At 34.4% G+C, this 17,540-nt stretch overlaps 1 protein-coding gene across 2 annotated transcripts in view; it reads left to right on the forward strand.

The window, feature by feature from the left end:
• LOC129220240 (uncharacterized) overlaps window positions 1–17,540 on the forward strand; it is a 108,569-nt gene that overhangs the window by 44,588 nt on the left and 46,441 nt on the right. The window contains exons 2-4 of one of the 2 annotated variants that reach the window (XM_054854607.1): window positions 5,594–5,630; window positions 9,501–9,759; window positions 12,550–12,897. In XM_054854607.1, the coding sequence (XP_054710582.1) occupies window positions 5,607–5,630; window positions 9,501–9,759; window positions 12,550–12,897 (631 nt within the window). In that variant the 5' untranslated portion in view covers window positions 5,594–5,606. The remainder of the gene's footprint in view (window positions 1–5,593; window positions 5,631–9,500; window positions 9,760–12,549; window positions 12,898–17,540) is intronic. The other variant, XM_054854608.1, reaches the window with a different exon arrangement.

The raw sequence follows: 17,540 nt of genomic DNA on the forward strand, positions 1-17,540 counted from the left end.
TGTTTGAAAAAGATATGCTCCAAATTTCATTACTTTACCTTTATCTTATATACTTTATCTTATGAGAGTTTGAATGTAAAAAATCGAGAAAAATTGCATCATGGCGAAAAACGCGTTTAAAGTTTCAAAGTCAAATATAATACAAACATGCAATAAAAATAATTATATCTTTCGTTCTAATTACGATAGAAACAAGATTTAGACGTCCTTTTGAGCGTTAAAAAAAAAAAAAAAAAAAAAAAAAAAAAAAAAAAAAAAAAAAACGGAAAAAGTTTTTTTAATTGATAAAACAAAATTGCAACATTTGACGATTTTTGTGTCCCGGAACCCCGTTAAGTTAAAATGATGCTGGAATACGAAAAAAACAAACATTTTAACGCAAACTGGAAAAAAAAAAAATCACAATCGAAAGCTTTTTTAGGAAAATGCATCCTTATTTTTAATGAGATAGAGATAAAAGAAAAGTCACATAGTTTTGGTTTGCCTCAAACTAATAAATTACACGTATATTGGACACAGGAATTCCAGTTTTAGTTTAAAAAAATGGTTTTGTGAAACTGAGTTTTTGATAACTAAGTTTTTATTACAATACTCAGCTTAAATACGAGTTTAAAACAAATAGCCAATGTGATCGACTCTTGATTTTGGGAAATTTTTCCAGCTGTCTCCATTTGTTTGTTGATGAAATGTTTTTCAAAATAATGTGAACATATACATTGAACTAAAATGTTACTTTTGTGCGGTAAATAATTACAGTAGTAACAGCTCCTTCAAATTTCTTCAGAGGCTTTGACATATTTTAAATTCACATCTGCATTGATGAAAAACGTTCTGTCTTACCCGAAATACGTGTACGCAATTGAATTTCATGTTTGTACGTGACAGGTTTAGTTATTATCTGATTCATTGCCTGGAATTTTCAAAATTTTTCTTGATATTATGTGATGCAGATGAGCGGGCAAGATGGAAAAATGGTTACTGATCACAATCCACTTTCAATTTTCAATTTTGATTTCTCGCCATTAAAGTATTTTGGTAATGACCTCTGGACGAATAGGTTAATTGACGTGTCAAACGAAAAGCTCCGCCTCGTTATAATAATTACCTCATCCAAAAAAGAATGTTTCGCTCGTTGTCAGTAAGTGAAACGGATGGGCTTACGCAAAAAAAGTTTCAACCCCACTAATTGCGAATCAGCATATATTACCAGACTTCAGATTGGGATCAGGATGGCCTAAATCTACTCTTTCTGTCCGTCACCAATTCAATCATCGCGTCCGAGAAAAAAAGATGACAACAAAAAAACCGAAAAGGCCTTTTTCGAAATGAAGTGAAGTACGCATTTTTGATACGGAAGTGGGGGGCGGAAAACCACGTGGCCGCAGGATGCGCTATGGTTCGTCGGCTTCGCCGGAAGGGGGCAAGCAGGTTTCCTGGCTCTTCATTAAGAGCGGTTCGGTTAAATTGTATTCTGTGGAGGTTTTTATACGGTTGAAAAGAAAATTCCACCCCTGAAACACAAAGGAAGATAAAAACGAAAATGTTGCGTAATTTTCGTTCAATCTATTGAGATCTTTGTTCGTTGTGGGGTCGCACTTTTACTATAACTAGCTTCCTGAAAATGTAGAAGGGAAAACAAATGCTGAGGATTTCGCATGATGTCATATTTTCTTACATGCAGTGTCAATACTGAAATAATAATAATACCGGTTTCTGTGGACCAGGGGTGAAGTCGTAGATTTTCCAGTAGCCGAACACCAATGAGAATTTCTTGAATAGTGAGGCATGAGGCATTACTAATTTTGTGTCAGAAGGGAAGTATTTTTTCCCAGAAATCAGAACCGGAACAGCGTTCCAGCAACAATTCACTCTTGCTGTGGATCAGAATTATTTCTTGAGGAAGGCATGGGGATTGTAAAATTATTTGAAAAAGAATTTGAGACGGGTGCTATAAAAGCAAATGGACTTAAGTTAATTTGGGACTTAAGTTTACATTAGAGCAGGGGTGCCCATCTCCTCTCAGGGCAAAGGTGTCAACCTCAATTGCCACGAAGTAGCCTCCAGAACGAGATTCCCCCAAAATGAAATCAAAACCTCTGTCAAATACCCCCATCCCTAAAAAATTTCAATGGCGCAGTTTGCGTGGGCACCCTGAACTAGATTCATATCGCTTTGTACATTTTTCTCGAGAGCGAAAAAGTTACTTTCCAAAAGTTGCCAATTCCCATTTACATTAGAAATATATTTTTTTTCTATTCGAATTAAATAATATCTTATGTGAGAAATATGACCTCAAAATCATACTAAAATGTTCATCAATTTCAGTTACAGTAAAAAAAGCATATTTTTGCGTTAAGAACTTTCAAATGTGCTGAAAATTGATGTTCAAACCTCAAAATGTCAGTTAAGTATTCGTGGATGGGGCAAAAATTCCTCCCTGGTCCCTGGTGCTTAAAATGGGGTACAATAAACAGAATTTTTAGATTTTGGATATAAGATTTGTCATTCGTTTCATGTTTCCATTATATGTGTAAGTGGAGTACATTTCATTGCATCTTGATCCCCCCCCCTAATCGCCAATATCTATACTAAAACAACATACTGCAATAGCAACTGTGATGAAATTTGATGTTCAATCCTCAAAAGGTCAGTTAAGTCAGGAGTCAATGACTTAACTGGCCTTTGATTTTGATTACTCTTATTATCCAAACATTCATTCTCTAACATTTTCAAAGATAGTTTAAAAATGTATTTCCCAAGGATAGCAGCCGAACCCTGATCCCTTTCGTAACTTCATCAATTAAAAAAAAAAGCGGTGTTATGTTCCCCTTTTAAATATTCAATGTATTCTTTTCTATGTTAATAACAAAGATAGCCTATAATTGCGTCTCCAGAATTTTTTTCTATCATTTATAATATTGCATTTATAATATTTCGAGATGTTTGAAGAAACGCGTTTTGGATTTAATAATAAAAATAGATAAATGTTGAAATTAGTTTTTTTTTCGGGCTTTTTTTTTTTTTTTTCAGTGGAAACCAAATAAGCAAGCTTGTGCAGTAAAGCTGACGTACAATAGATGAAAAAAATGTTAGTAAAATGAGAAATTTACAGTTACTGCCCTTTACCAGCTTAAGACAGAATATTAGAATGTAGGGAGAGCGATTTCAACAACTCCAAAACAGCTTCCAAACAGTAAGTTCAGAAAAAATTATTAAATGATGCAACAAGATGCCAACAAAAATATTATCAACATTAATTTTCTAAAATTAAGAATAGAAACCTTACTCGAAAAACTTGTAAAAAGCATCGGGGTGTTTTTTGTTTAATTTAAAAAGTCAAACATTTTAAAAAATTTGAAATGATGCAAGTTAGCCGGCTACCCGGCAAGTTAACCCTAATTAACTGTACACAGGGCCGGATTTGGAAGTGTGGAGGCCCCGGGGCAACGAAGGAGTGGAGGCCCCTAATCAAGGTTCAAAAAGATCATCATGTTTTCGAAAATATCCAATACTTTGATACATATCAGAATATTTTGCTATATATGTATATATCCGATATTTTCGAGTTAAAAAATTTATATTCAAGTCATTTCGTCAATTAATTTTCGCTTTTTGAGCTCAAAAATTTAAAAAGTTGTTAGGATGACCTGAAAAGTTAACCAGTTTTCGTTTTTTTTACTTACTTTATTTCTCTTTAACTCATAGGTGCAAATTACAAATTAAATGAATAAAAAACATATATTGCCATTGAAATGCTCGATCAAATAAAAAAATTGATAGTAAATGGATACTTGTAATCAGGGCTTTCTGATATATCGATAATAATATTATTTTTGTGCAAGCAGTTTTTGTAGAAATACCAAAAAAAAAAAAAAAAGCCTGGGAGAAAAAACGTAAAATTTGCTGACCCGTGAAGGTTAGGATGTTTTGTAAAAATTTTATTGTGGGGGCTCTTTGTTGTGGAGGCCCCGGGGCAGTAGCCCCGCCTGCCCTCCCTTAAATCCGGCCCTGACTGTACATAGAATATAACTTACGAAGGATATTCTCTGGAAAACTCATTTGCTTTGTATAAGTTTAAGGTGTTAATAATCTGAAATGACTTAATGAGGTCAGTTGGTGATTAGTGGTGCGACATCGATGTCGATATTTTCAAAACTTCGATGTTCTTACCATCGATGTTTGAGGGTCGATATTTTTTCGATGTCGATGTTCTGTATTTGAACCAAAAATATTCTTAAGAAATGTGAATGTGATTAGTTTACAGTTATGATGAAAACGTTATTATTAAATAGTTACTACGAGATCTATCACATCAGAAAGTGTTTTCTATTGTTTGGTGTCCATAAAAGTAGACTGATATTGCAGAAAAGCTAGCAATCCTTTTTTTCCAATCAACTTTGAGAAATTTTACAAATTTTTCCAGGTTGATTGCCAGGAGCGTTTCTGAATTGTTTTTACAGTGCGGTCCCACGGAATCCTTAGTTTTCAGCCACATTTCCAATCATAGTATGATATTTTATATGCATGTAAAGACTGTAATGACTGAACCTACCGCCAAAAGGTAAATTCTGGCTTCTCTATTGTGCGGAACAGGCCCGTGTCCAGGATTTCATAAAGGGAGGGGTTGAAACCTTTTCCCTTTGTGACTTACGTTGTCAAAGGAAAACTAACTACGCGTGTTGAATAGTTCATTTTAGTTCGTTAACTAAGCTTTTTTTTTTTAATACGTTTTGCGTTTTTTTTTTTTTTTTTAATGAAATCTTATTTGTACAGTTGAACATTTTGTAAAAGCACACATATTTCTTTTATGCCACCTCATTTTCCTTCTTTTTTTTTTCTTTTGTTTTTCCATCAAATAACATTGAACAGGAATTGAATGAAAATAAAAATTTTATGTAAAAAAAAGTGCTGTTTCGCATAGAAACATTTTTCTACTGTGTGAAGCGACTAATTCATCCAACACTTAAGGCGTACCATAAAAAAACAGTAAGCAAAGTAACCATTTTCCCTGCCCCTAAGGTTTTTTTTTGGGGGGGGGGGGACTACGTCATTGTCTAATATTCTTTTAAATAATTTTCCCCTGCATTCTTACAGCATTCCCGGACTCTCCAACCATTCCATTTTTTCAAGCACTTAGATGCTATGGTGCTTGGGAATCCTACAATTGAGGAAAATATTAATTGTTAAAGTTGGGGAAATAGAAAGAGGGGAAAGAGGGATTAAAGAGGGTGAATACTGTATCAGAGTTTAACTCTAAAATTAATTAAAACTTAAAATACGTTTTGGAAAATCGTTTAATGATTCATTGATTTTTTTTCTTCAATGGGAGGGGTTTAACCCCTAAAACCCTCCCCTTAGACACGGCTCTGGTGCGGAATATTAAACCGAATATTCTCTATGTGGAATACAGTTCTGTGTACCGCTTAGTGTAGAAAATTTATTCTCAGAATTTTTCTTTAAGAATGATCAGAATTTTAACCTTTTCATAAAAATTACGAAATGTGTGGCATAGTTCTTTACTTGCTTTCAAATGTCATTGTAACAGAAGTAGCCATATTATTTCATAACTAATTTTCACCTCTCTGCTTTCCAGGCCCTAAGAGGGAATGATGGACTGCGTTGCTTACGAGGTAATTATTGTTTTTTTTTTTTTTTTTAATTTTCGATTTTCTTGGATAAAAAAAATGACAGTTATTCAATGTTTTGGATGTTTTTATTGCAGTTTTAAAACATTCTTTTGATTATTAATGAATAAGTTTCTTTTATTTTAATTAATTTACTGTACATGATACGGACAATGTTACAGATATTAGTTGATAAACAGTTAATAATATAGCGAATTGGTTTGTGTTTGTATAAGACATTAGTGCTTCGATCTAATAGTTAAAAAATCAATTGAGGATTATGAACTATTCATTGAGTAGTATGTAGCAGTAGCTGATGTAAATGCTTTGCTATTTTAACGCGAGAAATTAACTGCCACGACCGAGTTTTGATCGGTAAAAATCTATTTTGAAAAATTTTCCCTGAAGTTGATCTTTTATATCCGGGGGCTTAATTCCCGAAATCTGATATTTTTTTTTTGTACTGAAATTAATATTAGGAATCAACGAATTGTTTGTAGAAGAAAATGAAGATAATAGCAGGGCTCGAATTGGAGAAAAATCTCACAAGCAGTCGAAATCATTTTGAAAAAATGCTTTTGAACGAACAAACCGTCAAACATAACCAACGTTGTAAGTTGTTACCTTTGCATTTCAACTGATTAAGTGAAGTAAAAGGAAAAAAATGTCAACTGATTGAATGCTAGAACTACTGCAACTTTAATTAATGCTTTGACACGATGAGTTTCTTGAATTCTACTATAGGGTAGACCGGGGCACGTTTACGCATTGGGTACGTTTGCGCAGTGCCCGTTTTTCAAGACGAGTTATAAATGGAGAGTTAACAGTCATACCAAATGGATGCTACTCCCTAGCAAATATTCTCACACGTTTTTGAGCATCAATCGAGCTTCGGTCTAGCATGTGGATAGAAAAATCTGTTTTCTACCGAGCCGAGTAAATTTTGTGTTAAACGATTTGAAGCTTACTGTGAATAAATAATACTTTGTTAAAAACAAATAAATATATAGAAAATAGCAGAAATTTATTCTTTTTTTTTTGAGGATTGTATTTATATAGACCGAAAAGTTATTAGATTTTATTGAACGTTTACGCATTTTCATCGGGACACATTTACGCATGTTCTTACCGTGTCTTACTATTCTGTCTTACTTCTAAACGGACCCCGGATGCTTTTTTCACTCTGTACTGTCTCAAACCTTTAGAATTGTCTTTGAAAATCACCTAACAGATTCGCATCTTATAACTTACAATCATATGGTGTTGTCTTCATGTCTGTTCAAATTTAACTTTATACACTATTCAGCCTGTAATACACTTTCTTTATTTTAAAATGGTAAGACATTACGTTAAAAACACTAACAGAACTACGTTAGATGTCAATTTGAAATAAAAAGGCTTATCCCCGGTAATCCAAGTGTTTCTCCTACTAGGCCTTCCACATCGTCACATATACACTACCCCAACTGAGACCATTTGAAAAAGTCGGACCAAAGCTTAGGAACCAGGAAAGGATTGTGAACATTCTCTTTTTTTCCCTAACTGATACTCCGATTAAAGAAGCTCTCAAACAAGAGCAGTTAGAAGCTACGAAGAAAAAAACAAAATGGACAGAACAAAAAAAAAAAAAAAAAATAAATAAACTAGGAGAAAATAATTTAAAATTTACAAGTTTTTATTGAAGCAGAAATACACTCTGTAAAAAGGAAATTACTGAACGATTCTGTTTACGAAGTAGAAAATTGTGCTTGCATCTATTGTTTGAAAGCACACAACTTATCGAAAAAAGGACAATTTAGGGTTTAATGTCTTAGATGTCAAAACGCAGTCCTATGAAAAGTTTGCGAAAAGAAATTCCTTATTTTTGTTAGTAAAATTTAACAGTGATGAAGAAGATGACTAACTAGTTTCTGTTTTTAATTAGCAATAAGCCCAATGATTTTAGTTTAGGCCATAAAATGTTCTTTAATTAATTATTTGTGATTTTCTTATTTTCAAAGTGTTTTAAGAGAAATAAAACATTTAAATTTTGTTAAATATCTATATCACTTACTCCTTGGCATCGTTTTTACTATGCGTAAACTTGCCCCGTGTTCGGGGCAAGTTTAAGCAGCCGACTTGAACTCAAAATTTTTTTTTTTTTACGGTTAAAAACGCAAGCTGAGCGACAACTGACTATACAAATTTCGACTTCATTAACTGCTTTAGTAAACCGCAATGTCTAAAATTTCCTAGGTTCAAACATAAAAATTAGAAAATTCATTAAAAAAATCCTCGTAAACGTGCTTCGGTCTACCCTACTAGCTGTACCCTCGCTGCTCTACCCGTACTATAAAGTTTGAAATTTCCCTTCCCACTCCGAAATAAAAAGAAAGATTCTGTTTCGCTAATTAAAATGTGCACGTATAATTTTACCTAAGCTCCAAGCATTTCACTCTAATAACTTTAACTTTGTTTCCTTTTTTTTTCCAAAATGTCATTCCGTTACACATACAATTTCCCCTAATTAAAAGACACTATTTTCCCCGTTCAACATATCAGGGCTGCGGATCGCTATAAAATAAAATACTTTTTAAGAATGTAAAATGGGAAAGAAAAAAAACAAACGAAGAAGCTTAAACACGTAACGATGGCAACAAAAAATAAAACGTTAAAAATCGGAATGGATTAAAGATTTTCTAAAACCATGTTAAAACGCCCGTAATTTTTTTTTCTATTTGAGATAGAAGCTTAGATCTTCGACCATAGATCGAGTTAGATCTGGGGTTAAAAAAAAGTCGCTCTTTCCAATGGTGTCAAAAAGGAAACTGTGGGATTCACTTTTTATTAACAGTTTTAATGAAGAAATTAGTGCCTGAAATCCAGCGAAGCCTTGGGAAAATTGAGTTAAAAACACGAATAACTCTTGCCGTAATTAAGTTAAAGAATTGAAACATCGGATAGAATACAGAAGAATCTGCCCTTTACAACGATACATAATATGAATATGTGCGGGTAATTTTTCACCCCCATATTAGGGAATTTATGCGAAAATTGGGTCTTAAATTGGCGATTTACCATTCGAAATTTCTTCGAACCGGTCTGCAAACGTTTCTCGAGCTTAAAGAAACAAACTGTGAAAACTTCAGCAAAATCTGCCGGGTAGTTCTCAAGTTTTGCGCGTTCAAACATGCAGACGCTTTTTGGAGACTTCATTTTATACTATGCCGAGATAACAAAGGTTTTTTTCCCACAGGGTGATAGTGAAATGCAACCATTGCAATTAGATCAGCATAGGAATGAATGCTAGTCGAATTCTATGTTCATATTATTGTCAGATGATTGGAAGAAACGGGTGTAAATTCGAAACATAATTTCCTCAATACAGCAACTAATTTGAAGTACAAAATCTGCATTGAATAATCAAAGCAAATTGAAAACAATACGGAGAACAACAGCTTCCTGTAAAATCAAGGTTATAAGGTTCCACACTGTGTACAAGGGGAGTAATTTTTCTTACCAGATGTCTTGGCTTCCTATTCAAAGGTACTCATAATACTGAAACAGAATTAAATTTAAAATTGTCTTTTCAATATATAGTTAAAATTTCTTTGAGACCCTTATATTCTTTCTCCGTCAAAATTTAAAAATACCTAACTTTATAAAATTGTTTAAAAATTAAATAAATAAAGATAATAAGTTAACAATTAAAGAGAAGTAAATGAAAGAAATTAAAAGCTGGCGATTTCTACATTCACTTATTTGGTCAGAAAAAGAATGTACGTTACGGAAATATTTACTATCAATGAATGATAATGAAGTAAGGAATTAGCAATACCGAAAGTTTTTTTTATATGTTGTACAAAAGTAATGACAATGTCCTGTACTTGTTTCCAGGCCACCTTAGACAGCAGCTTCCAAAAAGATCGCTTGGAACTTGTTAACAAAGGCTCTTTGGGGCGTAGGAGAAAACCATCCAGAGCCAATCTCAAACTCCTACTCTCCCCTTCTTCCAAAATTCAAGATCCAGACCAATTTTCACCCTTGTCTCAAAAGTCTTCGTCGCCGAAAAACCCAGCAAAAAAAATTATCGCCAACGGTGACGTGAGTTGGAGGAAAGCAGTTACACAAAGCAATCAAAGATCTTTACGAAACGGTAAGTTTCCTTGTTGGTGTAATATTTTATTCGATTATGTAACAAATCAAATTGTCGGTCACTTCAAGCAATGTTAGATGCTAAAAAAGTCGGCGAGTATTTAGCATTAAAAGAAGAAAAAAAACTATTGTCATCTAGTCTTTGCTAAATAGCAGAGCACATTATAGACTTAAAAATCTCTAGGGGTTCTAATTACAGCTTCATATCTTGCTGAGCGATATCCTTAATGGAACATTGAAATCCAATCAGCATGAAGTTAAAAAGCAATAATACAAGTGGAAATAATAATCGTTATGAAAAATGGTGCAGTTAAATGTGATGTGAGTGAGTCGGATCCATAGCAATTTATATTCACTACCATCAGTTACTTTGCATTTGAACTGCTTCAGTTACAGGGATTGTAGAAAATTCCATAAAATTGTGTTCTGGTAATCATAACGTTGAACTACACAATAATTACGGTTAGAACTGTTATTAGTACTAAACTTCTGTAGAGCAGTCTGTAATCTAACGAAAGTTTAGAACAGCTGCGGTTAGAGCAGTTAGTAATAATAAACCACAGTTAGAACAGTTACTTTCTTAAGTTGAAAACTGTGCAGTTGAAGCTATAATCATTGATAACTAGTGAAGATTTTGTGCAGATATTGCTACTGCTCAGACACAGTACATGGAACTATTATTAAATGAAAAATCCTGCAATAAGCATGCTTGATCCGGAAGTATGCCGTGTATTTCACCGGAACCGGAACCACAGAGTATAACTTGTATCGTAAGAAAACGACCTAAATATGGCAGAGCGATTGATAGTTCTCAAAGGGAAAAAGATCCAATGATCCAAAAACGGGCAACTCCGGTTTTGGATGGCACTTAAACGCATCAAGTGGGACAACAGGGTGCACCCAGTGGTCAGCGATCGCGCGAAGATTGTTTAAGAGGACCAGCGGCCTGCTATCCAAAGCTCTGACAGACATTCATTACAAAACAAAGGAACTTAATGCGTAGCCTTCACATTGCTACCAGGTTAGCTTTATGTTGACTGTAAGAAGAGTAAAGCGATTGTTTGTGTGTAGTGAAATCACACCCTAACATTGTGCACCGCATTTTATTTCATCGAAAATCATGGACTTATTATAGTGTGAGTGATAACCACAATACACTATTTGTTTTGCAACTACTGCATGATGCGAAATAGTTATAGCCCTGTCACTGAACGTTTTTCTTGCTGGAAACTTGTTTGGCATTCAAACAACGTCTATAAAGAAAGAAAGGGAATAATAGATGGAAACTTTGTAGTGCTAACTACTACTCTTCCCATTTTCTTGAGTCTTTGATTTCAAGAAACGACTAACACTTCACAATTTACACTTCTCGGGAGAAAAATGGAGATTCTCATGTTTACTTGACTGCAGCTCTACAAGAAATGGCTTGTTGGACCATTACCGTCGCAATACAAAGCCATCTGGCTAAAATATGACGTCATTCAATTAAGACAACCGGATTATGTTTGCGCCTATTATTGGCTCGTTTTAACTAAACTTTTCATTATTGAAAAAGAAGTTGATTTTGTTGATTTGAAAGAAAAAGTGTTTGAATAACAAAAATTTTATTTAAAATTTATTTGCAACCTTTAAACCTGTATGATATAAGAGTCAGATGACCATTACCGTAGATGCGTTGCAATGGTAACGGTTTACTCGGGAGTGACAGAGGGTATAGGAGGGAAGATGTGCTGGTGCCTACTATGCACACCAGCCCCCTGCTGCATCCCCCAGCTGCATGTCTAGCCTTCATAGTGGGCTTCTGATGGTTGAAAAAAAAAGCAGTCCTCGTACCAGATCTGATTTCATTTTGATCAGAAGAGAAGAAATGCACAAAGAGACCATCACTATTTTCAATGTGCTAGCTTATGAAGCAATAAAATACAAATACGTTTCAACATAGTGTTTTCAAGAGATAAGTCCAATATTATTTGTATATTGCGTAATTTTTACATAACTACGTGAGACGACTATCACATGGGCCCTTAGAGCCTTTAAAGCCTGGAACCGGTCAATAAATCTGAAAGGTCCTAAAAATCATACTATAGTTGGGACAAGCCTAACTTGGCAGCGTTGTAATGCTGTGATTAGGACCTGCGTAGCCTTCACAATGCTGCCAGGTTAGGTTTTCCCCAACTTCAGAGTATGTTTGTATTCTAGGTCCGACTACCCAGTGAAGACGGCCCTATTGTAGACAATCAAGGTCCAGTCCCAACGATGATTTCTGATCTCAAGTGTTCAGTTGCACAACCAGAATTTTCTCCTTGGGAAGGATCTGCTTAATAACGATCCTAATATGTGCTCATATTAACATGCTAGGATTATCAATATTGCTTATTGGGGCTCCTCCTCCAGAGGGCGTCACTTCATGTATTAACCATCTTTCAATGATTGCAAGCAGATAAAATAACAATTCATAACTAAACTTTCTTTTTGAAGAAAGATAAATGTTTAGAACGTAAACCAGCAAAAGATCATAAATTACGCTCTCCTGTTTTTTGATAGACGGATTATTAAGAAAAAGAGGGTAAAAAGTCCTTTCCACAGCACGCTAGCTGTCTTTATAGCTCAGTTTTAAGTACTTTGCTTTAAACAACAAGTCTGCTCTTCGCTGTTTATACCTGACTCTGAGCTTTTGCTTGATACTATATTTCCTTTTCCATTAACTAGCTAACCAAAACAATCTATATTTTACTTTTTGAACTATCTTTTCACGACCGAAAGAATTATTATCCTTCTTCTCTCCAACCAGAGCCCGGCTTACCTCGAACTCCTCCGGAACCTGGTCAACCTCGCACACCTCCAGAATCTAAACTCGCCTCTGAAGCGCAGCAATTTTCCATCCAGGCCAAACTGAAACGAAAAAACTCTGACCTCGGAAGGAGCGCAGTCCTCATTCAAACTTGGGAGCGAAGAACCCACAGCGAATCCTTTTCTAAAAAGCAACAAAGTCCTGTCCACAGGAATCGATTTCTGGAGAAAGAAAACGTGGCCACAATTCCTCCTGCCATGCCAGAATCCTATATATGTCCCAAGTATATAGGCAGCCTGCAAAATGGCGATTCCAAGAGGGATGGTGGACTGGTCCGCTCCGTTCGAGGTAAGCGTGACTTCAGTTCATGCATTTCTTTCTTTTGAGGATATTACGTTTCCAAATTTGTATTTTTAATAAGGGCATGCTCGGGACGGCCCTCTCCCATCTATGTACAAGCAACTATTTATTTTAGTAATAAATAGTTGCTTGTGCTCCTATGCCCAGTAATTTTTTTTAACATTTGAGCATTTTTCTCAGTTATTAGAATTTTGGGGATATTTTTCTTATCTAATGCGCTCTGTGGACTTGATCATTAGTTTTTATTGCAGTTTTATGGATGAGTTAAAATTTTCTCAATATTTATTGTTTTTTCGTATTCAGTTTTATTTCTTCCGTATTGGGTCTTTACACTTAAAAAGGATATTCCCTTCATATGCTAGAACCTATTAGACATTGGGACATTGAAGATGTCTTCTAAGAATCCTCGCAATATTTCCGTTTTCTCAGATGACCGTTTACGAGAATCAAAGGGTTTCAAGGGCGGATACAAGGAGGAGCGGTTGGGGCGATGCCCTTCTCTTGAGAGACTCTGCACCGGCAAGGTTTCGGAATTGAAATCCTAAAAACGCAAGTGTATGGCATCTATGATGATGTTAGGGGAAGAAATGTGCTTTGAAACTCACTCCCGGAAACTTTTCTAAATTGAAATTTGAAAAAGGCAGTTTGAGACAATCTTTGCTGACGTTTAGAAGATGACAGGTTTATTCCTCTTCCTCTTGACATTCTGCAAAATTTCAAGCCGTAAGGACAGACGCGGTTGTAAACAATCTCGTGAAGTGTTTGGAGAACTTTCGACAATGTTAGGGGAGGTTGTTTCGAGATATCTCCCAGGAATTATTACGACATTGACGTTGTAAAATCGCAATTTAAACATATTAAACGACAATGGAATGTCAACGTATGTTTTACGTTGTTTGCAGCAAATCCCCCAATCAAAAGTTTACAATTGTTACTGGAAAATTTAAAAACTATTAAAGTGAAAACTTGTGTCCTAAAACAGCCCTTCCTATTTTCTTACCATGGAGATGTTCGACTGCTGAAAGATCAAGGAGGATCCTCTTGAGAAGATTGTTGAAAGTTGAGAAAGGAGAAATAAAATTTCTCTTTAAAAGACACATTTAATCCTATTGTTCTTCAAGAGGTTTGGTTGACATGCTTCAGTGAGGAAGAAAGAAAAAAAAGAGGAGGGACTCTTTTGCAACCTCCTGGCTTCCTTGTCTTATGTCTGTCCGTAAATGATCGTTACTGATATCGTGCTGCGTATTTCTGTCATTTCTTTCCGTGACATCATTAAGAACAATGATTCGCGGAATCACCTTGAAAAATCACCATGTGTTCCGTACCGTAAATTTAGAAAACAAATTGGTGTTCCTTATGTCGCTTGGGAATTTGAATATATTGACAGAGGGTGAGAATGATTACTCACACATTAAAAAAACAAAAGCAAAACGCTTTTCTGTTTTTTAGTTTGTCATCCTAATAAAAAGTGATTTATTTCCGCACCTGTTCAATGAAAAGTATTAAAACTTTTACAGCCAGAACAATTGCATTGTGCTTTCAATATTCAAGATTGTCCATGAACGAATTCACGTTGAAATGGAGCAGATGCGCGAAAAGCTTTCTAATTACATTACGCACTGTAAGCAAGACCTGATTACCGAATAGGCCGACTAGGCCGTGGCCTAGGGGTTCCTACTGTTTAGAGACCACCAAATGTCAAAAATTGCAAACTGCTGAATTTGTTTTATCTGATGGTTAAAGTTGAAAAGTTTGAAACAGGGTTTCCAAAAAATTATTCCTTCCATTAGAACCAATTTACTCTTAATAAATGACGACAGCCTAGTTCCCAACTGAAAAGATAATGTTACATTCTTCATTTGCAAACTTTTCTTGGTTTGCCTTTATTGTTCCTTCAATACAGTTACGTTCTTTCAGGTGGACAACCTGTTCACATAAAAAATCTCAAAGCACCTACTTTGTATGACAGTTTACCTCTGTCACATACTCACCCCCAATCTGCCATTAAAATATTGTTAGCGAAAGAATATATTTAATTCTTTTTTAAACTTCAAATAATCGCAGTTAAACTAGTTAATTAAAATATATAGCGAAATTTTCATTTTGATTCTCCACTTTATCCAGGAGTTTTATTTTTTATGAAAACAAGAACTCAGTCTCCAGTTGATTGGTTGCATTTCATCACGCAACCTTTCAACGTAGCGCCAAAGGAATCGCTAAGCGCAATATGTCATCTTGTTCTCACTAAATTCAATATCCTGAATAAAATGGCGACTCAAAATGAAAATTTCGCTTTACAACTTAATCAAAAGTGTTTTCTGGCCACTTGTTGCGATTTTTTTTTTTTTTTTTTGAATTTTCAGGTCTGCCGTTACGTAAAGAGTTCCTTAAAAACACCCATTTTATCAAATGCCTCTAAAATCTCTAAACAGAAAAAGTGGAAGCTCTCCTTTTCAGGGAACGTAGTGCTCAGTGGTACTAATAAACTGTAAGAAATAAAAATTTTTGAAATTGACATTTATGAGAATAATAAAAAAAAAAATATTTTAAACTTCTTTTTTTTTTTTTTTTCAGAAGACTGGAAAAAAAACTTAAGCACATGTTTTAAAATGTTGCATATTTTTTTAAACAAGAAAAAATATCCTTTTAAATAAAGGGGTATTCCACGGTATTTTTGACGTTATGTAGAGTCCGTAACGTGAACTTTTTTTGACATAACTTGTTAATTTATCGTTTGATTTGCAAATTATTTTAATTTGAGCTGGTGTGTTGGTAGGAAAAGATCAAAATAAAATAATATGCTAATCAAACAGTAAATTAAAAAGTTATGGCAAAAAAGGTCACGTTACGGACTCTACATAAATGTCAAAAATACCGTGGAATGCCCCTAAAACAAACCGCAACAAAATATGTTCTACCGTTCCTGAGATAATGTACTTGAAAGATTTTGACGAAAATCCTAAGTGAGAAATCATGACAGGACCGCCATCTTTGGCGGTCCTGTATCTCGGCCCAGGAATTTTTTTGGGTAACGAAAAAAAGTGTTACGTAATTTTTTGTGAATTTTAACAATGTAAAACTCAAAAAAATCGGAGACCATCATGTTACGCCCTTGTTGAGTTGAGACGGATTCAACCTAAAGGGTTTTTTTTTTTTTGTGTGTGTGTTAAATGTAATTTTGATTTTATTGGTAATTTTCTAAAATTAAACTGTCTGTCATTGTTCCACAAAATGTTAAATGAGAGATAAAAATAAAAGAAATGCTTTGAATAATGAAATCTTGCTGCAACGAGCTTGAAGGGGCTGCCAATATTTTTCGTTGTACAGTGGGCGCCTTCTATTTGAATCACGTTTGTTCTAAACAGTTTTGATTCCAAAAAGCGACTGATTCAATAATGCGGGTAATTCAATAAAACTGGATTTTGTTCTGTTTTTGAAACTTTGATTCATTGAAGCGGTTGATTCAAAAAATCACTGATTCAAATAAACGGCCTCCACTGTAATCGAATTCAAGCAACATAGTGGAAATTAGATCGGACATTTATTCGTTGAAACGAATATTTCGTTCTATTGGTATTCGTTGTAACGAAATTTCACTATCTTTTTTGCTATTCTTCGTAACTTTCATTTCTTCTCAATTTTACATTTTTTCCCTACAATATTTTTAAGCCGCGGAAAAAATGTGTATCTACATTTTTTAAGTTTTATCAAAGTACTTCCCACTTTCAGAACTGGAATTTTTTCAAATTCAATTTATCTTATTCACCAATTGTTTCATATCATTCTAAAATCAAAATGTTATGTGTGTAAACTTTTTTCTTTAACTTTAATATTTTAGATGTTCAAAAACCTAAAATTAATTTTTAATCAAGTAAAAATTGCAGAAAAATTAATAACCCATACTCGAGTTTAAATTTTTTTTCATAATTATTTTTTTGAGACCTGCTCCCGTTTTATTTCGTAAAACTTAAATATAGTAGACTTTTACGGCTCATTGCGTCATGATACATGGCTGCAGACATCGTCCTTGCTTTAAGGAGCACAATAAATATCACATGAAGATTTAGTCGTGACATTACTCCATTCTGCGCACCTGTTTCCACAACTCCCACACCTGTTATACTCGCGAAGACCGACCTTCCTCCGGCTCTATGGAACTGCTCCTGTTTGTTTTCGAGTCCTCCCTCGGAATTTATGATACATATAATCGAAACAGAGAACGATTAAGGTACCTTTTGTCACGTTTGCCTCCGTTTATGCATCGGTTAAGAATGTGGGGGCTCGTTTTGTCATTTTATTGTATGGTATTTCAGGTATTAGTGGAATGATATGATATATCATCCACTTTCTATTTATCTATATCTATCTATCTATCTATCTATCTATCTATCTATCTATCTATCTATATATATATATATATATATATATATATATATATATATTAGGGTGGTCCTTATTTTTGAAGTTGTAGATATTTTACACGACGCCCCCTTAATTTGTTCCATTATACAAATAAATGATCCATGCAAAATTTTAAGTCAATCCATGAATATTAACACGTGCCCCTAGGGCCCCCTTTTTTGAGTTTTGAAGAAAAAATTGCGGTTTTTCTCATTTTTATGTAAAAATAT

The sequence above is a fragment of the Uloborus diversus genome, chromosome 4, assembly GCF_026930045.1.
Source record: "Uloborus diversus isolate 005 chromosome 4, Udiv.v.3.1, whole genome shotgun sequence".
In the NCBI taxonomy this organism is placed as follows: domain Eukaryota; kingdom Metazoa; phylum Arthropoda; class Arachnida; order Araneae; family Uloboridae; genus Uloborus; species Uloborus diversus.